At 35.5% G+C, this 27733-nt stretch overlaps 1 protein-coding gene across 1 annotated transcript in view; it reads right to left on the reverse strand.

Moving 5' to 3' along the window:
* LOC140157814 (uncharacterized) overlaps positions 1-27733 on the reverse strand; it is a 350643-nt gene that overhangs the window by 53736 nt on the left and 269174 nt on the right. The window contains exon 2 of the mRNA XM_072181060.1: positions 126-257. Coding sequence (XP_072037161.1) covers positions 126-225 — 100 coding nt within the window. The 5' untranslated portion in view covers positions 226-257. The remainder of the gene's footprint in view (positions 1-125; positions 258-27733) is intronic.

The following is a 27733-nucleotide window of genomic DNA, read 5'->3' on the forward strand; positions in this document are numbered from 1 at the left end:
GTGATGGTGTTCGTGGTTATGGAGGTGGCGTTAGTGTTGGAGGTGGTAATGTCTACGTGATGGTGGTCGTTCAGTAGTTGAGGCCCGCAAGTAATAGCATGTACAAGCAATATTATATTTATTACCTGAATATATTGGCTTCCCTTCTTGTTCAGCGTTTCTCCACGACATGCACTCGTGACACGTTCCTTCATAACAAGCCTCTGCGACGGTGCCTTGGTACATCTGTGTCTTTGTAATGTAACAATCCCGTTGTCCTGTAAAAAGATAAAAATAATCAACACAATGATTATAGTATTTTCTTTTAAATTTTATATTGAAATGTACTCTGTATTTTCCGGTGCTTGCAATGGTGGAAATACAGAAATCCGTGTAAATGCAGAGGCGAGGAAGCTTTAGGTCTACCTTTACAATCGTCACCAAATGGTTTAATTGGTTCCTGCAAGGTGTTAGCAAAATAGTGGTGGGAGAAATAATGGATGTGTCTTGCGGAGGATTTTACCAGCCTTAGGTTCTTCAAGGTCAAAAGGACTTCAATAAGGCGCCCGGTTTTACCGCCGTGTTCAGCAACTCATATCATCACGACACTTGTAAACAAACCGTGCTCGACTTTGATTGACAGATGACGTCAGACGCAAACTAGTCTTTTTATCTTTGTCTTTCATTATAACACAAATGTTCACGGATTTTTCAACTAGTCGCAGATTTTCCACGGAAAATTGTCTTCTTACTTCTTGTCCAAGCAACACTTCTATACAACCGTAGTCAGTAACCATTTTCCTGATACCTTGCACAAATCAATTAAACCATTTGGTGACTATTCTAAAGGCACCAGTGTATTTTGGGGACTAAAGTTTCTTCGTCTCTGTGTTCAAACGGATTTTCATTTAATGACTTGAGTTGCATATATTGTAATCTAGCACATAATGATGAATGGCCAGAATATGGACGAATGTGCAATTTATAGTTTGCCATCTTTTCTGCGATGGTGCAATACATATTGTACGGGGTATGTACCATCTGTATATATATAGCGTGTGTATATAAAATCCAATGAAAAACTATCAGTGCAATATTTTACAAAAAAAATTGTAGCTGACTGAAAATATTTACAATTTTAAATTTTTCTTTGAGATATTGTTCTTATGACATATGAAATGAAATAATAATGTTCTTGGAATACTTAAGAATATTCTAAGTGATTCTAACTTGTGATAAATGGCTTAGACCTACTGATGTGTCTCATGTCACATCTCGAATATTGAAAAGGTCAACTGATTCTATGGCCAAATACCTTTCATAAATTGCATTTATCGGATGTGACAATATCGTGTTTATTCCGGAGATGTTATCTTTACCGAACAATAATATTATTCTTTGAACAAAACGTTTGCCACATTGTAGTGATTTTCTCTTGATGTCATGTTTCATTAATAGGTCCCTGTTGGAGGCTAATGACCTAACGATTGTCGTGAATTTAACAGCGTATTAGTACTTAAAGCGGAGAAAATCGTAACTGCTAATATCTTGCCCACAAAGAATTGATTTTACTATAGGAACCTAGGATAGCCTCACCAATCCCCATTGATGGTTGGCCTTACCCACGCGTAAGGTGTTAGGTTAAAGTGTAAACAAAGGACGGATCTACAGTTAGCTTTTCATCTAAGTGTAAATACGGATAAAATATTTCATAGGACGAAGCTTTACTTCCTTCACCGACGGTTGAGCTTCGCTAGAGGCTTCGATACCAACAAGCGAACAGTATACCAGTTTGCTGATATGTATCAGAGCCTTCAGCAAAGCAACAGAACTATAAAGACGGGTCGATGAAACAATGTGTGGAGTCGTTGTCTGCGGTCAATAGAATGTCAATTAGGTGTCAATGGGTTGTCAATTCAAGCATGGTCGTAAAACAGATTCGGTCGATTTTTCATCAACGGTAGTATCGAAGCGGCGTGTAAATTCTCCAAAGCCTGTCAGTTTTCTACAGGCTTTTATGGATTTTGGTAAAGCCGCTCTAGAATGCGTCACCGAAGGCAGCGAAGCTTGACTAGGCTCAGTGAACCACTTTGGCTGTCCTCCCTTAGAAACAAGCTCAATATACAAAATGTAAATTTTTTGTTTAATTTTGATTTTAAACGTGGATGGAAAGATATAGTGGTGTAAGTTTAGATACACCGTATGTTTTAGCCATTATTGTGAAAATAATGTATAAAATCCTTTTATGGTTTTAACTTACATCAGAAAACCAACACGCGTGATTAGTCTGTCATCGATATCTTTTTTTTACCAAAAGTCAAGGATCCTTGGTAACACGAGTAAAAAGATATACTCAATGGGTATATCAGATTATTGTCATGAAAATTAACTTCATCGTAACATCAGTTTGAAGTTCAAGATTACATACGCCGATAACTGGAGTAGTTAAAGCTATGTTGTTGCATTTGCATAACAAATTTGTATTTCGTTTTCGCAAAAATGTTATTTTTCACCGTCAGAATTGTTCCTGTTTAATTTTAGCCCGAACAAATTAGGCAATGCAAAGAATATTTAATACTTAATTGGCATATGCCGCCACTCCGTCGAACGGGATTGATGTTGGTCCATTTGATCTGTTAGGGGACGAAAAAAATCCCTGGCCCAGAATTTGCGTTTTTGCTAAAAGCATGTAAAATCAGCCGTTTGGGGGCCAAAATTTGTCAGAGTTTGTTCAAATTATAGGGTAATTTAGCCTACAGAAAAAAACAACAACGCCGGCCCGCCCGACCCTATATTAAAGGTCTGTCCGCCGTTACATGGGTATCACTACTATTTCAAAAAAAATAATATTCCGACAGTACGACGGTTTATTATTAAAGCTCAGATTTTGTCAGAAATACAGCATATTAGGTTTCGATTTTTGTAGGATATCTTAGTTCGTGAAGGAACATTACATTATTAGTGAAAACATCTCGATATCTAGAAAAGTTGAGGGCGGGCTGTTGAAAATACGTTACATATTGTTTAATAATCCCAGATAAGTGGGACTGTGGCACTATTTTACCTAGACCTAAAAGAAATGTTTTAAAGTTGCTACCCTGTGTACCTAATAGTAATCCATTGGCTAAAAATATCATTAAATTATTACTAATCTGTGCGCAGTTTATTATCTGAGAGTATGCACCAATCCGTATTTACAATTTAGTAATTTCAATATGCGTTACCCTACTGCTTCTAGGATTTGTAACTAATTCATAACTTCCTAACTATAATACAAATATAATATATTCATGTTTATGATGTTACCATCATTTTGACAATAATAGAACTGTCACATATCCTTCATAAATTGGTTTATTATCTTTTCATCGTACAATATGCTTTTTAAATAGTTATATCAATTATTGCTAGAATATATAAATCCCATTTCAAAGTTTTTAGTTAAACGTCATTCAAAAGATGATAAGAAAAGCATTATATCATGTTAATAATTTATGGAAGTATCAAGCTTTTGTTTTTCCACGTCTCCTATAAAGCTATACAATATTTGACGATGCGAATGACATGTTACAGCAACTCGTGCCTGCTACGACTTCAGAGGGATAACATAGCTCATTTGATTATCTTCAGAGACGATAATTATGTTCTTAATAATAAGAGAATAGAAGAAAAATATCATGTTAATTTCATATAAAAATGATATTGAATCGATTTTATTGACGAAGATATTTACTTGGAACTTGATATCTGTTTAAATGAGTTATCGACGTTAACTAGGACCAGCGCTGAAAACAATCTTATGTCGGTTGTCAGTAGCAGTCACTTACCATATGTCGCTGAAAAAGGCATCCGTGTTTCCACGCTTGCATTATTGCATTATTTAAACAACATTTAGAAACCAATGTTACAAATACACTGCTGCTAAATATAAATTCCTCGCGGAATTTGATGTCTACAGGACTTGACGTCCACGATTTTAACATTTTTCTGCAGATGTGCCATAATTTGATGTTTTTCTGTTTTGTTTAGATTCATTCAATGATAGATTTCTAGTTTGTCAATTTCTATTATTTCATCAATTTTGTTTCTCTTTACCCGACTGAGTCGATCTTTAAGTTCCTCTACAGTTCCCCTAAAATATGCAGAGACAAGATAGTACTAAGCCGTGTCTATATCGCCTATAGTAACACTCTTAGCAGATAATGTAAATTCGATTGTACGTTTTATAGTTTCTGCTTCCCTGCAGAATTATACGTTGTACCGTTACTTTCCAGCATTCGAGTGTGATAATTATTGAGTAATAACCCGTTTATCATACCACTGGCCATAAAGGTCAATAACTTGTTGCTCACTAAGGCGATAATGACTACATTATATAAGAAAATTGGGATGTTTTGATAATAGGTAAAGACAAGTAACGTCATGTTGTAGCATATGCTCACATGTCGAAATGCCCATCTCTTTTTATTGACGCTTGGGCCAGACTCCCCTGAACTAATGGTGGGTGGAGTCGCAACTTCCCCCGTACAACGAGTCTGTTCTACCTTCCAGCAGTATATTATGCCGGTACCAATTTATACACCTGGAGAGAGGCAATGGAGGTTAGGGGCTTTTATTAAGGGCACAAAACTGTAGAGCCAACGCCGGGGAACCAACAACCTTCCATTTATGAGACAGGTCTCGCACCGCTAGATCACCATGCCCCCAAATGCTCTAGAGGTTTGAATATTAATAGCGAACGTATCACGATGGCTCATACTGTTAGTACACACTGCTGAGGTAGTACAACACCATGACCGTCACTTTTATCATACTACGAAGAACCTAAGAGGTTTATGGCTTTTATCTATGAGGAACCCTAAGCTGTGTGCTAACACCACGGTTAGGAAAAAGATGCTATACGTGAGTTACATGTAATTTAGCGAATACGTTAACAAAATATTATACATTAATAATTAGAAACTAAACAAATAACCTTGACTTGGTACTTGGCGTCAAGTAAACAATGTTAACGTTGATATAGCGCACCTAAAAGTCACACGTCTATTTTTATGAAATTGAATATTTGATATCTATGTTTCTTTCTAGTGTGGTATGCCAGTTCTAACATAATTTACTTGTATTCATTAATGTGTGCAAAGCAGTGTATGTATGCACCTACACGCTTGCAACACTAAAGTTTGGTTAAAGGACATATATATTGCTCGGACAACATCATATCATTGGCAAGCTAATATTATGAGGACAATGAAAATAAGTTGTTTAAAATTGATATTCCGCAAAACCATCTGTAAGCGGTGAGTTCCTTCGAACGAGACAGATTTGTCCTAGAAAATAGTGTGATGTCATGAAATGAAGTGTGCCAACTTTGAGAGAATAGACTGTCAACACTCTCAATGCACAGAACGTATGCGGTTTTTGTTATCAGAAAAAGAAACTCTGAATCAAGTATTACAAGTGTAATGGTTTTTACACATATGGATAAAATCAGGCCGCTGCTTTCATATGTATATCAACTTATATTTGGACTAAAAATTTATTCTCTTCGAATGGAGTTAAACCTGTTTTTGCAATGGATATGCCCTTTAAATATTATGTGGCTGAACCACTACGTATAAGCACTGTTAAAATTATATAACATCTCAATTGGTATTAAATGATACGTGGTGATAATTCGGAAACTTATTGAAGGTTGACCAATTTCCACGGATTTATTAGTGTAATTTATTTTCTGCTCCTGGACACCCTCACATGCACAATAAGCAATAAGGTGGTATTTCCTGCCCCTGGATATCCTCACAATTAGCAATAAGGTAGTCTTTCCTGCTTCTGGATAACCTCACAATTAGCAATAAGGTGGTATTTCCTGCTCCTGGATATCCTCAAAATCAGCAATAAGGTAGTCTTTCCTGCTTCTGGATAACCTCACAATAAGCAATAAGGTAGTATTTTCTACTCCTGGATAACCTCACAATTAGCAATAAGGTAGTCTTTCTTGCTCCTGGATAACCTCACAATTAGCAATAAGGTAGTCTATCCTGCTCCTGGATAACCTCACAATTAACAATGAGGTAGTATTTTCTACTCATGGATAACCTCACAATTAGCAATAAGGTAGTCTTTCCTGCTCCTGTATAACCTCACAGTCAACAATAAGGTATTTTTTCCTGCTCCTGGATAACCTCACAATTAGCAATAAGGTCGTCTTTCCTGCTCCTGGATAACCCCACAATAAGCAATATGGTAGTCTTTCCTGCTCCTGGAAAACCTCACAATAAGCAATAAGGTAGTCTTTCCTGCTCCTGGAAAACCTCACAATAAGCAATAAGGTAGTCTTTCCTGCTCCTGGAAAACCTCACAATAAGCAATATGGTAGTCTTTCCTGCTCCTGGAAAACCTCACAATAAGCAATAAGGTAGTGTTTTCCTGCTCCTGGATAACCTCACAATTATCAATAAGGTAGTCTTTCCTGTTCCTTCATACCCATCACAATTAGGTAATCTTGCTTTCTCATTATAACCTCACAATATGCAATAATGTAGTCTCCTGTTCCTGGATATCACAATAAGCAATAAGGTGATATTTGTATAATATTGAATGGCTTGAGTGTGATACAAGAATATTTTTCTACCTAGTGTATCACACGAAAATAAGTCATTCAATATTATTATTATTATTATTTATATCAGGCTTTAAATGAAAATTTAAGCTTACCTAGCCACCGGGTTTATTAACCAATGTGTATTGTAATGTAAGCTTACCTTCTGACCTTCTTGTTTTCTGGTTTTTACTCTCCATAGATTATCATGTGCCTGGATACCCGTTTGAACGATAACGTTCAAATGTCGCGTTTTGAAATATTGATGCAAAATATTCGAATACAATGCTATTAACATTTTGAGGAAATATTTGGCAAAACTGTTTGCGAAAAATAATTTACAATTTATTTTCATATAATACAATTACAAATGTTTTAAGACGTCTATGTAACCCGACATTTAATAGTTAATACTCCGACCCGTGAGATCAACAACCTCAGTATGCTAATTGGGTAGGAAAAAATCGATGAACCCGTGTGTTAGTTTGTTTTCTTTCTTTTTTCCTGGGACACTCATTCAGTTGAAAACACAATTAATCATCTATACGTCCTTGAGGCTCAAGGAAAGACATCGATTTGTTTGTTTTTGATGTTAATAGCCTCATGTTCACATCATCTACACACTATAAATATAATAAAAATAGAGAATTCGATACAGCGGAGACTCATTATTTTTGTTATAAGCCTCACAAAGTATTGGGGCTCCAATTTGGCTGTTCTGCTATATCATGCAAACAAACATGTATACACGATAGATACTATGTCACCACACATTTAAGGCGAGAGATTAAGAGGAAAAGCCATTTAATCAAAGTGTAAACTGATGCAATTCCAACATCCTCTGTATTATCTCAAACGCGCCTTAGAAAATGAGCTAGTTCGTCGATAGACGTAAAAGAGCCTTGTGGCACGTATATTGCCTTGATTATTAGTACAAATGAAGCTTACCACTACATAGTCAATAACACGATTTGAAGTCGGCACTAGAATCCTGGTGTTTTTAAACAAATACGATACGATAAAAAAGTACCATTGGTACCTCTTCGGGCACCGATAGTGCTATAGGACCAAAAATATATTGTGCCTAACAATTTAACAGCCGAGGACGCAGTTGAAAAATTAAAATATCAGATAACCAGTTTGTATTACATATAATTTTGGACACAAACGCGCCAGGAATGTAATTAATATAACCCACTCTAGTATGCAAATTATTAGTTTTATTATCTAGCTGTTTTTGCATATTTTTGCCATTACAAGCGTTGTTATGCTAATAGCCTTCCAAATTTTACGTAAAAGGAACGACACATATATATCAGTGCGTTTTTAAACGTCCATATAAAAAATCTGTTTTCCGTTTTTGAACCAGAACACCTCAAAAATTGAATCGTTCTTCAAAACAAGAAAAACTTTGTAGAAGAATGGATAACTGGTCTTTTTTAACGGACATATTTCTAACAGTGTACCGTTCCAAAACTAGAGGACAAACGTTTTCATTCAGAATATCGTACCGTGATTATTCCAGCGATGTTAAGGACATTCAGGCAGTTTCAAGCTTTCCAATACCTTTCGAACCTTTTTATTACAGTTCAGATTGCTGTACCAGGCGCCTGTCTGCTCAGCAGATTCGTAAGTAACTTTAATGAATACTAGATGACTGTGATGACATGAAATGTGCTTTAATGTGCGATTGCAAAATTGACTAATAAAGTGGGTTATGTGATTACTCGTATTGGTCAGTTATGATTTGTGTATCATTGAATTAAAAGGTTACTTGTCCATACAATACATGGATTGGGTAAATGATGTCATTAATGAAAACTTTTCCTATATAATATTGGATCATATAAAAGGAGGTTTTATTTCAAACTCAAATGGTTACCCGCAGGTCAAATTGCTAGATACATTAAACACATTCAAACAGAAACAATGCAATTTGAAGGCAGCGGCTTAATCAGCGCCAATATTGCAACATCGAAACAAACAACTATACAAACATCCATCCCCACCATATCCCTACCCCCCCCCGAAGGCAATGAGGATAAAGTGCCTTGCCCAAGGACACAACACGTTGACACAAGTGGGGTTCGAACTCGCTACCTATGGATTATGAGCCGAGCGCCTTATCCACTAGGCCACACGTGCTCCTCAGTGAGTAAGTCTAGATAATGTCCCATGGCTACAAAACATCCATCTATACATTAGGAAAGGAATTTGGAGAAAACCTTCTGTTAATAAAATACTATGCTGAGCCACTAGCCTGGGTGGCTCACGCTCCAGTAATTTCAGATGATTGAGCTCTGTAATATATACATCAAAGAATGTCTTCCAATTCATGAAAACAAATAGATAATCAGCTTATCTAATGATCTCAGTTAAGTATGCCATATATTTTCTTTTGTTTCTTTACAATGGCGTTGAATGGTAATTTGTGTGTCCCCCATCGAATTGACAATATTGCTAAAGTGGATGATTTGTAACTGTTACCCAAAAGTGAAAATGCACATTATGAGTTCTTCCCACCCAATAACGAAATGCTACTGTTTGAATACCAAACAGTTAAGTCTAAGAAAATGTGTAACTTGATCTACCCTATCTAATATGCAAAACCACACACTAGACCTACAAAGTGAAAGTAAAAGCCTGCCACACGTACAGCTATTAGCATTATGCAATTCCCCACTTTGCAAGCATGCTTGTAGATTAAAAAAATTTTTTTTTGATATATGAGGCATTGTCGAACAGGAAATTCGAATAAATATTTCTACAAACTAGAGTAGGAAATATTTATATGTAATCAATTCGTTGATCGATAAAACGATTGGTAAAATTGTTTTTATTGGTTTCAGGTGACATAAATCACCGATCTCAGTACTTCCTAAGAAAGCTTATAAACTACATCAGCATACCCGAAAAGGAAATAACATGCTTACGTTTTTAATTTCGGATACGCGTAGACATGCCAACTAAAGATATAAACCGTGCTACAGGTTTTTGAACCCTTCATATTGAATTAATATAAATGTCGATAATGAAATAAGACATACGTGCTATTTAAAATGTTAAAACAAATACAAACTTTTATAATTTTGATCCAATCAAATTAGTTAGCTTCGACTTATATATTACTCGACAGCCGATTATCATGCATAAATTGTTCCCTTTCTCTTACCATTAAAGTTTACAATTACGAATTCCATGCACGGACCTTTCTAATAGATTCTGATGACTGTTTATTTTCAGAAATTTGTAAATTGATTAAATAAAATCCACGTTTTGCTTTAAAGACACACCATGTACCCCCACATTGGGTGCACACAACATACTCGTACTATTGGATATAATAACGATATTACAGTCATGGACAAAAGTTTGGAATATTTTTATTTTTTTGCATAACCCTGTTTATTAGTGCAGATTTCTTACCATTAATGACCCGTCAGCCATGCAAAATGGATCACGTGTGTCTGACAAGGTCTTCCATATCACACAATACCTAATGTAGGACAATGACTTCTTATGCCTGACCAATGAACCATCGGGCCTCCTTTTTGCAGTTATTTTAGCGATATAGCTTAAGGTTACATTGGCTTTTGCATTACAGTGTGAAGAAACCAGCTTTACTTTGTTGCATCTGTCTGTTGTATACGATATTTCTGATCATGGGGTACGAGTTGAGCGCAGATTTGTACGTCCGCGTCATTGACTTACGTAATCGCGGCTTCAAACAGAAGGATATTGGTGTCGCTTTAGGAATTACATAAGGTGAGGTCTCTAAAAAAACGCAGAGAGACCGGAACTACTACACCTAGACCAAGGTTAGGTCGGCACCGAAAGACAACCGCCAGGGAAGACCGATCTCTCCTAAGACTTTGCCGCAATGGCCGCACCAAGTCTGCATCTCGGCTACGAACAGAATGGCTGAGGTCCATAAACTCGCCTGTTACCAGGAAACCTGTGAACAATAGACATGTAAGTGCAGGTTTTCAAGCAAGACGACCAAGAAAAAAGTCGATACTTCTACAAAGACACCGGCATGCGCGCTTGCTTTGGTCACAGAGACATAGGGATTTGACAGTATCCCATTGGCGTAATGTGATCTTCAGTGAAGAAGCCCGGTTCCTCCTCTATGTATAGCCAAGATGACCGATTCAAGGTCCGAAGACAGGTTGGTCAAGCGCTGCTTGAGGATTGTATCCTTCATAGAGTCCATGGAGATGTTGGCGGAATCACAGTATGAGGAACATTTCACAGTAGCTCGAAATCACACCTCTACATGCTAGAAGGACCAGGACCAATACCTGTATGTTCTTGATATAGTTATGATTCCGTTTGCAAGAAGAGACTTAACGGGAACAATTTCGTGATCCAAGATGACAACACCACGGCACACAGAGCCCTACGCGTGAGGGAATTCCTTGAAAATGAGATGTAGAACACCTGGACTGGTCGGCTTTGAGCCCGGATATGAACCCTATAGAGAACTTATAGGCAGAAGTATCCAGCAGGATAGGTAACATGGACAACCAACCAATCACCCTTCAGGAACGTAGACACGCCCTCGTTGCTTGCTGGCGAGATATTCCACAAGGGACCTTGGCAAACCTGGTCGAGGGAATGTCTCGTTGCGTAAATGACCTTGAACTGGCAAGGGGTGGACACACCTAATATTGAGATGTGTTTTCTTAAGCAAGAGACTTATCTGAACATGTCACAGTGAGAGTTTAAGTTTTTGTCTGTTTTTATCTTTATTCTCGTTTTGTGATACAAAGAGGCCGCCAAAATGTATTGTGATTGCGTGATCCTTCCATTGCAATGCGCTTCCTCTGGTAATTCTTTGTTTAATTGACAAACTGTGTGATATAAACATCAAAGGACATTCATATCTTTCAATTAAATTCAACTGAGCACTACTCCAGAACAATAAATCTGTTCCTATGATTGAAAACTGCATTTGATACAAAAATAAAAATATTCCAAACTTTTGTCCATGACTGTAACTAATATGTTATGATCACTTCATAAACAAGTTTTTATTACTTCATTGATATTAATCAGATTTACCACACTCGTTTTGATCATACTTAATCTGTTCAAAGGTCAATTATTTTCTGTAAGCTGAGTATAATATTAGTCTAACTCATACAAATCATACACCAAGCCTATACCCACAAGGATTTCTTAATTCCTCTCACAACTAGAGACTGAAACCCATTACTAGAAGAGATCACCAACATCACCAGTACTAAGTCATTCAAAACAGCAGCTACAAAGTACTACTTCAAGTAACTTCATCAGTGACGACTGCTTAACCATCAATCATATCCACTTAGCTCCAACTTTTGGGGCGTGTGACAGTATTCTACAATACAAGACGAGACAAGACCAGAATAGGCTTATTTCAAGAATTGACAATTCAAATATTTCACTATTATTAGTCTTGTTTTGCTTTTTTTTACCTTTTCTTCTCCTAATTGTTTTTCTTTGTTGTTTTTCTTATTATGTTGATCTAGTCAATCTAGTATCTCCTGTTGTATTCGTACCCACCAGTGCAACCGTATTGGCTCTTGATATTAAGGTGACAGAAGAGTCGAAAACTAAAATCACGTCGATTACAATTAATTCATGTATATTAGGTTTTGAAAACATCGGATGTGCATTAAGGCTTTCCATTTATGGGAACGTTAAGTGTTTATTTGTCTCATCTCTTTTTTCGTCCTTGTTTTCTTTCCTATTCCCACTCTTTTGAAGTCATTTCCTCTGTTCTGTGTAACATTTAAGGTGTATGCGCTGTATAAGTTCTATGGATATCCGCCCCTGAAAATGGATTAGTGTGATTCGAGGTTATCGTGGTTGTAGCACGATAGCTTGGCTTTGGGTTGATTTTCATTTTACTCTAGGGTGCTGGAAAACACCATAACCACAGGTATTGGTTAAGACTCATGTGTCTTTTTAACCCACATATCTTCATTTTCTTTGACAGTTATCTAACCTAAACAAGTTATCTGTAACCTTAAAATGTCAAAACAAAATTGAATGGTTAACACAGGAATGCTTTTATTTCGATAAATTAAATCAATTTTGGAAATATTCTTAATCACGCTCCACCCTCTCACGTTTATTCATCTTGTGTCCAAATACAGCAAGCCAAAGAATTAAGGTACCAGTTGTGTTCACCCCTGTACATCCCAAATAAAGACACATATGTCAAAATTAAAACAAGCAGCCAATAGCTGTACTCTTTAGCTCCGATTTAAGACTTTATTTGTTGAAATTGGTTGAGAATTAAAGAAATAGTGATCTAAACTTATTATAATCATTTCTGAGCATTAACTATAGATCATTTTTGACCTTAAATTACAAAGAAAAACTGAAAAGTTTTCCTTAAATCAACGCTGACCAATACAGGGTCAAAATTGCACTGAAACGACAATCTTCTGTTGACTGCCTGACTTTGATGTCTGTTATTTATCTGTTCATGCAGTGACATTTAAGGCAGAAATAAGTAACTAGCCCGTTTTATAGAGGAATGCCAAAGTTATGTATAGGTGCGTGATAAAACAATGTTATGCAATCGACAGACAAGAGTTAGGGATATCTGCGAATTACAACATTTTAATTTGGAAAAAAACCTTGGGGGGAATTTGATGTTTAAATCAATAGCAATCGTAGTATTTGTTTCTGAGAAAAGGCTTTTTATAAAATAGTCTATCGTAAATGTAAAGCAAATGTCACAATAAGCTTATAGTGAACAAAAGTTAAGGACCTGATCTTGAACGAAATACATCAATCGATATAGAAATATCGTGTTAATTAATGTTTAATATGGGTAAATAGGTCGGTTGAAGTGGAATGCTGAAAGTGGCCAAGTTTATTAGATTTATCGTACAGTCTACGTTATAGAATGGAAAGAGAAACTAGTACACAGGCCAACCTCCTTTATCCAGACCTTTGCCTTAAAGCATTTAGAATGACATTTATAAGTTGAATGTCAAATGCCATCTTTCATTGTTACCATCTGGAGTAATACTTTGCTTCGTTTTCTGTTGACGAGAACAAGATAGCCTAACTTTAATTCCGTTCGACAAGACCACAAGGTTGTGGATCCAAACCCCATTTCCTCGTCAGGGCCGACTACTTGGGTCCTTGGAAAAGACAGCTGCCCCACTCCACCCAGTTGAAAATTGGGGGAACTTTTTTGCTGGTAAGTAAATTATGTGATACACCCAAACATCGCGGATAGAGTAGAGTTCACAATTGTTAGATTAGAATGGTGATTGATTTCATATTTAGAAAATATCCAAAGAAAGATATATCAAAAATATGACTTTACATGCGTAAGGGACAGCAACTTATTGCAATATGTTGCCAACGTATGAACGTATGCGAGAATTATCTATCTCGCCATTCCACCAGAGACTTTAGGTAAGAAGAAAAACTTGTGCCATAGAACTGGGTAAGTCAATTAATCTGAAGTTTGAAGTTTTCCTTGTAACAATAGAAGATTAACATATTTGGTTAAATAAGATTGCAGTTACATTGCATACAGTCAAATTTTCTCTCTCTGTGTTGGATTATCTGGTTGTAACATAGGCATTACACAAGACAAACAACTGTATTACATACATCGGATAAGCGGTTCCTAAGAAGGTCACAGTGTGACATAAATATTAACCAAGACGCGTTCTATACGAGGATGAACAATAAGTAAGCACAATAGTAATACACGTAGGGTAAGAGGAACAGAGGATTAACAGATCTGGGGTGAAATATATTTAACTTTGTTACCTAATACCATGAATACTGATACTTTCCAGATAAACCGGGATGCTAGCGTACATCAACACATATCTTGGGTATGTTGTTTTGCAATATCTTGGGGAATGTTGCCCTTTACTCAGCTGAATGTAAAAGAAAGTAAGCGCTTCAACGAATGTCTCCAAGGGTTTCAATTAATGTAGGGAAGCTACAGATTCTGTCCACAAAAAACTATACGTATGTAACCGCATCGTGTATTGAATTGTAACCTTTGGCTGGAAGGTGACAATATGACGGTTTATTTGGTTTCAGATTTGCTGGATTTCAAAGTTAGTTGCTACAAGTCGGTCACAAATAGGGTAATATGCCACATTCCTTGTTTAAGTAGTGTCTGGATTCTATGTGACCCGATTCCAATATTGATTGAACATGGGAATGTGTAACTAAAGTTTCATGCATTAAATACAAACTGTAAGATCATTAAATGAATAAAACATATCAGTATGACTTGATGAAGCCGTCAACAACTTCGTAAACTGAATTAGGAAAAGTCTATCATATGTAGCTTAACGTCTATTATTGACAAAGAAGGAGGAAAGACGGAAAGAAAAAGAACGAAATAAAGAAGGAAGGAAGGAAGGGACAAAAGATGGAAAGAAGGAAGGATAAGTTAAGAAAGAAGAAAATAAAGAAAATAAAGGAAGAAAGAGGGAAAGAATACAATTTAAGTAGACATGCAATAATCCCATACCACTGGGGTACAAGTAAAATAACCCTAAATAAAGCAAAAAGTATGGTCCTTATATTAGCCCAAGTCATTTGGTTGATAATTTGAGCCTGTTAGTGCACATGGAAACTGAGAGATATAGCCTTGTTAATAAATTTTGATTAAATATACAATTATACATAGCTGCCGGTGTATTCGCTATTCTTAAACAGATGAGAACGTTCTTGTAATCTTATTGTTCTTAACCGTGTGATATGAGACGATAGATGCACGACAGCGGCTAAAACAATACCTTTATTCGCTAACAATTATAATAATAGTAATAATATCGACAATAATAATAAATATGATAATAATAATAATAATAACAACAACAACAACAACAACAACAACAACAACAACAACAACAATAATAATAATAATAATAATAATAATAATAATAATAATAATAATAATAATAATAGTAGTAGTAGTAATAATAATAATAATAATAATAATAATAATAATAATAATAATAATAATAATAATAATAATAATAATAATAATAATAATAATAATAATAATAATAATGATAATAATAATATTTGAAATGCAAATGGCTTAGGAAAAACTAGGACAGATTCTTAAGAATGAACTGTGATTATCCCTATAGGGAGCGACAAGTACGATTTGTAATAATGACAGTCTACAAAACGAAAGATACAAAGAAAGACTAATCTCGTTAGCATTATGATAAGAATGTTCCTAAAGCCAACATACAACTATGCCGAAGGGACGACTAACGCAATACAAGATGCAATCTGCTTAAAACTTCCCTATGGCTGCTTTGAGGGACCTGTCTCGAAACTTGAAGATCGACTCGGTTGATTGATGAAAAAAATACAACACTAGCAATTAATATACAACACTAGCAATTAATAACTGGAATCAATTATTGAAGAAGGCTGAAAAAACAAACTTGGGTGAAACCCATTTGCTTCCGTGTTTGTAATCTTTAAGCAACTTAACGTAAAACTTACCACGACTCATATTCGAAAATATATTTTCGGCAAATATACATTACGTTTTGTTACCTGGAGAAATTTGATCATATCTCATCTCCCTTTTTCAACAAATTCAACTGTAATAACTCTCGTAGTGAGGGATCAACATTTAACCACAAATTGCCTCGGGAAAACCCATTTCCTGGGAACTACGAGGGTCATTCAAAAAGTTCTACCTGTTGGGTCATAACTTTTGTTTTGTTAAAGGTAGCTACTTGAAAATGTGCGTATATATATAGTTCGTAATGTCACCTACAGGTGGTGAAAATATCATGTCAAGACCATTTTCAGATTTTTGTAATTGACCTGAGAAACACAGTAAGATATGGTACGCCGGAAACGGTGATGCATCTTTGGATATTGCACTTGAAAACATGCATTCAGCCAATGTACAAACTTCCCTCTTTATACAAAAAAAAATCATATTAGTAACAATATAAATTTTGAATGAATAATACACCTTACAGTCCAAAACATCATCTGTGACTGAAAAAGTAAACTTTTGATGGACAGAAATTACCCAGAATTCCAATTTTTGGAGGGATATCTTGTAACATCTCAGGTAATGATAATCAGCATAGTGTCCACCCCTACAGCGTGACTTTTCTAGCTGCGCTTTTAGATAAAATACAAAAGTTAAAGCTACATTTTTCAGTCAAAAAAGTAAATTTAATTCCTTTTGTGATCTATTGTGGTATTTTATTCCAAAGAAAGCGACATAATGCCACCATTTTACACTATGTTTTATTAAAGTCAATATCTTCATAAACTGTGTTTGTGGTCATTTATACTAAGTTTATTACACTGGCTATTTGTTCTATTAGTTTTGTGCATATTAATGTCCATTATTTTCAGTTTGTGGCAACCTTTTAACCAGTACATATAAATTTATGATTATTCTTGTGTTTTAAACAGTTTTTACTGTATAACATGACCAAATCGAATAATTATGGGATCTTCAAAACACTGTACTTGAGACGCTTTTGTAAATATTGTACATATTTTGACTGTTTCCGGTGAACAATATCTTACTGTGTTTCTCAGGTCAATTACAAAAATCTGAAAATGGTCTTGACATGATATTTTCACCACCTGTAGGTGACATTACGAACTATATATATACCCAAATTTTAAGTAGCTACCTTTAACAAAACAAAAGTTATGATCCAACCGGTAGAACTTTTTGAATGACCCCCGTAAATACCACACAACGTCATTTTTATGTAACTCATTAACCCCATTTGTGTTATATACTGCCTAGGCTCTAACTATAATGACATCCTTATGAGCTGGTCAACTCATTGACAGGTACGAACCTCAGGAGGGAATTCAATTTTTGATCAATTCTCTCAAGGTAGTGAAACGTGAATGGCTTTTTGATCATGAAAAATGAAACAAAACAAAACAAAAAAACAAAGAAAAGATATCAAAACAAATTAAGGACGTCATTTGTTCATCAAATTCCCGGTTTCTTTCTCAAATATATTTGGTTGCAAGTTTTATCTATTTGATTCTTACCAACGACAAACCAAGTTATATAACCTATATACCAGTCAAATCGAATTCATTATACACTTAAAATCATTAATATCTTATGTTTGTTGATAAGGCAAGTAAACTAGATTTACAAAGCAATCTCACAAGTCTCACGACTTGTAATAAACACTCTACTATTTGACTCTTGCATGATCCATTTCATGATACAACGACGGGGTGTTGCCTATAAAGTCGCCTCGGGTCGTTTTCAATAGAGGTTGAACACTCGCGATGTTACATTGCTAAGGGGTTTTGACAATAGGAACTATAGCCTTTGCGCTCAATGTATATAGTTATATCATCATTCAGGTAAATAATAATGTTCTGAACCTCGACCTGTAAATTTATTCTTGATTAAAACAAACAATGTTTTTTTACGGATTATCTTAAGAGTAATACAATACTACGATGCTTGCACAGCACATACTATGAAGATTTACCGATGTCAAATAATTTTAATTTCAGTTTTTTTTAAATACAAATTTATTTGAAATACACAAATTTTCGACGTGACATTGTGTCAAAAATCAAAATAATTATTATTATCATTTTATAGCTGTCAATATATGGCAAGGGATAATAAAACATCTGAAGACTATATAAATAAATGATACGGCGAAAATTGCATCAATTACGTCAATGACTCTGCATTCTTAGTCAGTGGGAGTGGTCTAGTTCGTAGACACTTTTTTGATTGGACAATCGCAAGATTTCGGGTGCCGTTTATCAGGCCGTAGACGACCCCACGTCATCATGCGTCTTGATAATGCCTTACACGCTTGTAGGTGCGCGTATGTATTGCGCTGTAATGCGTAGACTAGTGCGGAATACGCGACGCGCTAGCAGTACCCCCTACGCGCAACAGAATACGTGAAGTTGTAAACAAGTTTCGTTCATTTTATAATGAGGGGAGTTTTTATGACGGTAACTTAGTTTTTGCTTTAAAAAATTGTTTACAGTTATTAAAATAATATTTAACTGACTATTTAACTGCGCCGGCATCCACTACTCAAAATATTGGACCTGCCTGTCGTCTATCACACGGTAGAGGATAGGCAAAATAAAAATTCCTATCGTTTATTCTCTAAATGATAGTTGCCTACACCTCAACAAGTATCTCATGACATTGTGCCAAGAATAAATCCACATTGAAGCTCCAAGTATCGCGGCTATTCTTTATTTAGCAAACGTATTTATTGATTCATCCATGTGTGCGAGTAGTTCAGCTCAAAAATATAGAATTTAGATGAGAAACATTGGACTGTGTGTATTTAACAAGATACGTATGGATTATAGGGGTAATGCCATCAAAAGTTCATGATGCAAACATGTAACAGTATAACCAAATTCACTGACGCCTTGTAAGAAGATTACATTGTAACATAGCTGCATCAGTTGGACTGTACTTTCATATTGATTTCAAACCTAGCTTTGAGGACACTGTGATATATTTGTTGTGAATGAAGGCTGAAAAGTTCTCACGAAGTCGACCTCGACCAATAAGGGTGTTTCGAGCTATATAATTCGCCAAAAAACGACAATTTTGATTCATAGGTTATATCCAATCGTTTCAGTGCAGCGAATGCGTGTTTATGATGTGTTTTTTCAGTGGTGCAAGATGATTTGAACAGTTATACTTGCTGGGAAATTGTTTATGGTATAAGAATGTTCTGTTTTTACTCGTGCTAAATCAATTTTATTTAGAAAGGTGACTTACTGAAAAAACACAAAACAACAATCTAAAGTCATTATACATTTGTACCTTTAACGGGTTTAACATTTTTCCGGCTTTCAGGTTCTCCCATTATTTCAAAAGACCTTTTATCTCTTATGCATTATGTTCCTGGTATGGTGCAGAAAGGTATGTCGGGTGTGTAAGATCCGCCACGGAGTTGCTGCTATTATCATGAAGGGTTATACCGGATATAAGTTTGTGTGTTGCCTATTTTGTAACGGTTGTGTTAACAAATTTTTATTTAACTAAAAGGATTTATTGTTGATTGAGATCCCAAATGAGATGTTGTTGCCTCGATTTAATAGCGGGATGTTTCAGCTGTTTCAGCATATTTGATCTATGTAAGACTTATTAGAGAGTAGCATTTGAGTCCAGCTTTAAGGGACGGATGGCATTAAGGTGGTATTACACCCCCTGCAAAATTTTGTGACTAATTTTGCATTTTCCTCAAAAATAACTACACACTGGTAACAAAAGTTATGTATATTATAGGAGCAAGAAATCCAATTACTTCACTGAAATTTCAGTGATTCAAGACAAGTGGTTTATCATATATGTTAAGGAATAAAGTACCGCTTGTCTCGAGTCACTGAAATTCCAGTGTACTAACTGGATTCCTTGCCACTATGAAAAAACATAACTTTTGTTACCAGTGTGTTATTATTTTTGGAAAAAAAAAATGCAACAAATTGTTAAATTTATCAAGGGGTGCAGTACCACCTTAAGGTTAAGGACAAGTAGATGACACATGAACACCTCCACTTACAAACATCACCACATACCAACCGCCTCGCTATCCCACCTACCATGCCATCCTATACACACATATACCATTATAGCAGAGAGATAACGGAACAGACAAATCATATTTCATCTCATCGGTGTGTGGGGAGGGGTGGTGTGTGTGTGTGTGTACTTCATTTCGTCGACATCTCAACATATCCTAACACTACAGCCCAGTTTTCTAATCATTCAATTAGGTATATTGAAGACAATATCATTAGTATCTATCAGATTAAGTTAAGGATCATTAAATGTACCTTTCTAATTAGCCGCAGTAGACGTCAAAATAGCCGGGCATTCTGTGCCTTTAGGGGCGGGGAAAATTACATCCGGCGCTGGCAAACAAACTAACCAAATAATTAGATTATTAGATCAACTACTTCAAATACGCGACATTCTTGTTCCCGATTCCTTGTGAGGTCTCTGATAGAATTAGAATTAAACATGTGGGCAAATAAAAGGTTCATTCGACGTTTTTTTTGAAAATAAATTTATATGTGTGTTCTTTATTCTTGTACAGCGAGGGATGACATTCATGTAAAAGATACAACATTTCTCACCACGTCATGCCCTGCAGTACCCTAACCTCAACAAAAGGACGCATATTGATTATATCCAGGTAATGAAGCAAGACTGCCATGTTTTCATTGACTTGCACATTCTCATCAATCGCAAGGGTTGATTTTTTGTCAGTTATTATTTAAGTACATTTTCTTGAAGCTATTCAAGGTGAAAACTCATTGTAGGCACCTTTATCGTGGCAACGTAAGGCAGTGAGGTCCTTTTACATTGAAATGCGTTTGGGCTTTTCAAACCTGTAATATCCTATACTGTTACATTTACTATAGATATTTGTTGGCATTTACGACCCATGACCTTTAATTACAAAGAAAACAAAAGGAAATTAGCTGAAGATTATCTATCTAAAATCAACATTGACAACGACATGGTCAAAAGTGCACTGGAATCGACAAGCTACTGCCTAGAGCTTATGTTTGTTTACGTTTTCGTCCAGACACATTTAGTAAAGCACACTAATGAACGACATTCATAGAATGGCAGATAGAGAATACTACAGAAAAGTGATAATAGCTATGTTATGCCTTCTACAAAGTCTATATTTTGCCACAAATTAAGTGGTTGTAAAATCTTCGTATAGTTGCCAATATACAGTTATTAAGGTATTTCTACAATTTATCACACTGGGTTTTAGAAAGATGTTACTGATTTAATGTCAGATTGTTTTTGTTTATGCTGAATCAGACGTAGTTAAATAGATTTTTGTGAAAGTGTAAGATAACGAATGTGAAAAATCTCAGCCTAAAAATCGCAATGATATAGCGTAAAAAGGCCAGGTGGTAAGAAAAGACTGGAGCTAGTACCAGTTTATGGTCTGATTCTGAATAACTCAACTCAATCAAACATTCAAAAAAGAATGACACCTACATTACATGATTACACACATCCAGAAATGTGCCAATACTAAAGTAGTATGCGCTTCAAAACTTAAAGAAATTACATCATGGAATACATGGTATTTTAGTAATTGTACGGTCGCTGATATACTCGAGGGAGAGATAATCATAATCCTTCTTCAATATTAATCATGGAGTCTGTGACATAACACGAGAAATGGTTGAATATCCTGTAAGCTTGAAAGCTCCAGATCGATTCCTACTGGCAAATTTTGCCAGTCCACCCACGTACGTTAATATTTTTAGGCATCTATAGACTAAAATCCTTTGCCCAACAATAGAAAATGTCTTGGTTAAATAACCGAAACCATTACAAACACACGTTTCATTTACTTAACAAATCATTTGAAATGGTCACAATATTTTCTCTCTAAACCTCGCTGGTTTTATAAGAGCTTCATAAAAACACTTCAGCGGTCACCCATAATTATCACCTTGGCGCTTCTGCTTGTTCTTCTGGATTTGTGTCTTGATATTTACCTATCGCGTTTACAAGTCGTGAGTATGAATGAAGAGGATTATGTATGAGCAACAACCGTGTCCAATTGAGGCGCTGAGATAGCAGCAATCTCTTAAGACCAGTGTAGATTTACATTTTAGCGTTTTAAGGGTAGACTAGGTATTGTTGGTCGAAGCTGCCAAAAAATCGATTTCCATTATCTAAATCAATATATTATTGAAAAATAACATTTTGATGTTTTGCAAAATATCATTCTTCAAATCTTATACTGAAAACTGGCTTGATTTATTGTTTTGAATGAGTTATGTACATGTACGTTTGACAAAAGTATTGTTTACATATTACAACACAACTCACGAACCACAAGACCTACAAAAGTATATTTGTGATATTATGATTTTATTATTGCCATATTATTATTGCCAAATCTTATTACCACTCGCAAGATGCTGTGAACTAACAACTCGCAACAGTTTAAAATAAACATCTCAAAAAGTTTGTATTACAAATCTGTAAAATGCGTTGGAAGCAGAATGAGCCGTAAATTCCCTAAATTGTATTCCGAGTTACGGTGTAAAATGTGTACGAAGGTCATATTCATCGGTAACTTAAGGGCTGGGGTATGAACGTTTGGACAGTATTTATTTTGGGACATTAGAGCACATCAGACATATCGAATTGCATTCTGAATACGAAGAATGTCATTCTGATATCAAATAATTTTGATTTTTGAAATTCGCAATTTAATACACATTTTATGGCAAATCATTAAAATTGATATTTTTGATATTTAACAGTACTTGAAGTAAACTTTATAAATCTGATGATTTATACTTAAAGTGTATGTAGGTGGGATGAAAAGCCGACGATCAATTGAAAATTTTGACCTTTCGTATTGAAGATATGGATTTTTTCCCAAAACACCAAAAAAAATTAGGTCTTTTGGGGAAAAATATCCACATCTTCAATATGAAAGGTCAAAATTTTCAATTGACCGTCGGCTTTTTCTCCCTGCTACATACACTTTAAGAATATATCGTTAGATTTATATAATTTACTTCGAGGACTGTTATGTATCAAAAATTTGAAAAATATCAAATTTTTATAATTTGTCATAAAATTTGTATTATATTGTGATTTAAAAAAAATGAAAATTATTTGATGTCAGAAAGACATGCTTCGTACTCAGAATGCAATTCAATAGGTCTGAGGTGCTCTCATGTCCCACAAAAAATACTGTCGAAACACAATAAACGCTCATTTTGGATCCCTTAAGCTGGCCCGACATCCGTCTCATTTCGATAGTCAAAACTAATCAATAATCCTATTGTTGAAGTGGATAATAAACTTCTACCTTAGATGGCTATAGAACTTTTAATAGCTCTGGTCTTTGTTTGCTTATATTGCTAAATCCTGTTCAAGTGGCGGGTTACCAGGCATTGTATTTTGTACAGGTATGCATAACCAACAATTAACAATGAGAGAACTTTCTTAAACCTCGTTGACTTGGGGATGATTTGAAATGACCGCCAATTATGACTGTTTGATGTTTATTGCCAACAATGTGGAAAAAGAGACACTTGTAAAAACGTAAAAAGCTATAATTTTGTTGAAGATGTTTAGTTGCTAACCTTAATATCACATGCAACTCTGGATGACTGAAAATATGCTGAAGCTGAATAGTGATAAGACTGAATTTTTTGTTGCCACCTCGCCTCATTTTAAACGTTCTTTACCTGACATTCAGTTGCAAGTTGGAAATGACATCATCAAACCATCAGGAACTGTGCGAAATCTGGGCATCATCTTTGATGATGTTATGTCTATGGCTCCGCAAATAACATCTCTTTCCAGTTCTGTTTCATACCACTTGCGTAACATCACTCGCATCAGACGTTTCTTGGATTTAGACACCTGCAGCAGTATTGTAAGATCGCTTATTTTATCCCGACTGGATTACGGAAATGCTCTTCTGCTGGGAGTAAACACAACCCATATTGACAGACTTCAGCGCCTTCAAAATTGGGGTGCAAAACTCATTTTTCTGCATCAAAACGCGATCATGCGACTCCATTTTAAAGCAACTCCACTGGCTCCCTGTGAAAGAACGCATTCATTTCAAAGTACTGCTATATGTGTTTAAATGCTTAAATGGACATGCTCCAGGTTATTTAGCTTCTTGTTTCACACCTTACCATCAATCACGTACCGGACTTCGCTCTGCTTCAGATACAACTCGGCTTACTGTACATAAATTAAATGCCAAGTCTCTCCACTCTGCCGCAAATAAAGCTTTTTCTCTGGCTGCTCCTGGACTGTGGAACAATTTACCCATCACCATCCGTACTGCAAACTCATTGCCAGTCTTCAAGAAATTACTGAAGTCATATCTTTTCCCAAAAGTTGACTGTTTTTATTGCTCACTTTGTTTGTTATATTGTGTTTATGCTTTGAATTTGTTTATGCGCTGTGATCTAGATGAAACGGCGCTTTATAAAAGAATTGTGTATGTATGTATGTATGTATGTAATACTAAGCTTTTGTATTAATAGGCGTTAGTTGTGTATGCTTTGTACTGCATGGCCAACTTTACTACTGTACTAGTGGAAGAAACTCCACTTGGAACCTACTTATCATTTACTACTGTCCTACCTCTTTTTTGAAAACATAAACTCAAAATATATTCATACTGGAACAAAAAAAGAAGCCTAATTGAGGTGCTCAATATAAAAACGACCTATCCCACATGTTCTGGGAATTATTAGTTTGAAATACTGAAATCATTGTGCAAAATATTTATACTTTGTTGATTTTAACTATTTCAACACGCTCTTAGTTGCCCAAACAGAATGTTCTTATTGTACGCATGTTTTTTACATAAACGTCTCGGGATCCTTATTGCAAACTTAATACCCCTATCCTGGACGATCTACAAGCTTAGCAAATGAAAACAAAAACAAGGCTAACTGCATTAGCTGCCTAGAGCATAATGTATAAGTTAACTACATTTGTTATCCTATATAAGACAGTCACAGGTAACGTAAATAATTTTCAGACAAAAGGAAAAGTTAAGCAAGTCATGTTTTATAAAAGTATGATCATTCGTCTCACTATAATATGTCTATCACAGTGATATACCGTTGCACTGAGCACATAATTGAAGTGAAATACATTCAATGGGGTTACCTGACTCTAATACTCCCAGATAAACCGGGATATATCAACACATATGTTGCGGTATGTTTTTATTAATATCTTGGGGAATGTTGTCCTCTTTCTCAGCTGAATGTTGCTTACAACCAAACTTTCCAACGAATGTCTCCAAGGCTTAGACACATTTCAATTTATGTAAGTAAGTTGTGTTTGTCCACAAAAATACGTATGAAATCGTATCGTGTATTGTAATGTAACCGTTGGCTGGAAGGTGACAATATGATGGTAATATTTACTTTCAAATTTGTTAGATTTCAAAGTTACTTGTCACACGTCTTGCAAAATAGGGTAATATGTCACATTCCTTGTTTAAGTAGTGTCTGGATTCAATATCTATATGACCTGATTCAAATATTCATTCAACATGGAAATGTGTCTGTGGAAGTTGAGTATATTTTGTACGGACCGAAAGATCACTGTAGAAATAAAACATATCGGGATGAATTGAATAAGCACATATTGATGCACCACAAGTGTTATTTGCTGAGATGGGGCAAGTATTGTTTTCAAGGTCATTTTATTATTTGCTCTCCCCAGGAGTATAAACATATATTTAATGCACAGCCCATTATGGTGGATATATCTAGAGGAGACCCTTGTTAAGACAAAGGGCGTTAACAGATTTACGTACTGGTAATTTCATTGACTTAGTTTATACACAGGATGTTTGTAATGTGGTTTACATGCACAGAAAGCCCGGCATGTAAAGCCGAAACAGCAAACGTACATGTGCAGTATCCACTCTAATTAACGCTAATCTTGCCATTGTGAATTGCTGAGGTCATAGACTCAAAATAGCGTACTGGTTAATTTCAAGGCCTTAGTTTAGACAAACGATGTCTGCAACGTGTTTTACAAGGATAAAAAACGAAAAATCAAACGTATCTGTGAAGTAACCAACTATATAACCTTGCCATATACCAATGTGAACAAGCAATTGCCGAGGTCATAAACTCAAAATAATTTTTGTTTGTGAACGGTCCCTTATTTTGAGTCTATGACTTCAGCAACTGTTCACAATGGTAATGTTTCGCGAGTTTTAGAGTGGATATTGAACAGATAAGTTCGCTGTTTCGTTTTTTGTCGAAGCAAACCATATTGTAGATTAATGCTATGATTTTGGTTCGACTATTACATGCTTTTCTCTAGAACTTGTAATGTCGTTACCCTTAAAAATCCACACGCATCGTGATAAATACACTCAGTCCAATATTTTAAAACAAAAAAAAAACCGTCCAGATCGATCCTTTAATTCCAAGACAATTCCACTCAAAACAGCCACAGGAAAGGTTTACCCAGTTGAACCATGTCTTGCGTTCTCGGCATGGTTATATGTTGCTTTTAGCCTACCATATAATGCAGATAGGATTAGTCTTTTTTTATTTTCAAGTTTCTTGCAGATTACCTTGTATCCTTTGATTGTAAACGTTGATTATGACAGAGTGCTGTATCAAGGTCAGAACACTCGTAGTTACATATGCTCTTTGTGATTGTACTCCGTTCATTTACAGCACACTTCAAACTTGTTAATCTTGTGTTTTTCCGTGAGTTATTTGCATTAATTACCTACGGCATTATAGACTAGACAAGATTTCAATCAAAAAAGCACACTTCATGTGACATTTTCCAGTAAATGCATCCTAGAAGTTACAATCCAAAGAGCATATGTTAAAATGTTCTGACCTTGCTATAGCACTCTGTCATAATCAAAGTCTACAATCGGAGGATACAAGGTAATCTGCAAGAAACTTCGAAATAAAAAAGACTAATCCTATCTGCATTATATGGTAGGCTAAGACTGTTTCTAAAAGCAACATATAACTATGCTGAAGGCGCAAAGAGCGCAAGACATGGTTCAACTGGGTATATCTTTCCTATGGCTGTTTTGAGTGGAACTGTATAGGAATTAAAGGATCGATCTAGACGGTTAAAAAACTACGACGGTTGAAATAGACAGCACCAGGGATTGGCCAACTGGAATCAATTACTGAATAAATCTGAACAAACAAACTATTAAACAAATTGATTGATATGAAAAACATAGAAGTGCAATTGACTTGATTGATATAAAATATCGACCAACGAGACAGCAAACTTATCTGTGTAATATACACTCTAATACACGCTATAATGAAAGACAAAGATAAAGAGAATTTATCGCGTCTGACGTCATCTGTCAATCAAACTCGTTTACAAGTGTCGTGATGATGACTTGCTGAACGCGGATTTATAACCGGGTGCCTTATTGTTAATTTTGCACCTTTCGACATGCAAACCATCTCAAAAGTTAGGTCTTTATAGTAGGATACTTTCATAACCGAAGGCACCATGTCCACAATGCCTAGAAAAGCTGCTTTTTGCCTTGTAAAAAAGTACGTAATTTTTCACCATTTGCTGCTATTCCTTTTCTCCGATCAGCACCAGAT

This window comes from Amphiura filiformis, chromosome 7 (assembly GCF_039555335.1).
Source record: "Amphiura filiformis chromosome 7, Afil_fr2py, whole genome shotgun sequence".
Classification (NCBI taxonomy): Eukaryota; Metazoa; Echinodermata; class Ophiuroidea; order Amphilepidida; family Amphiuridae; genus Amphiura; species Amphiura filiformis.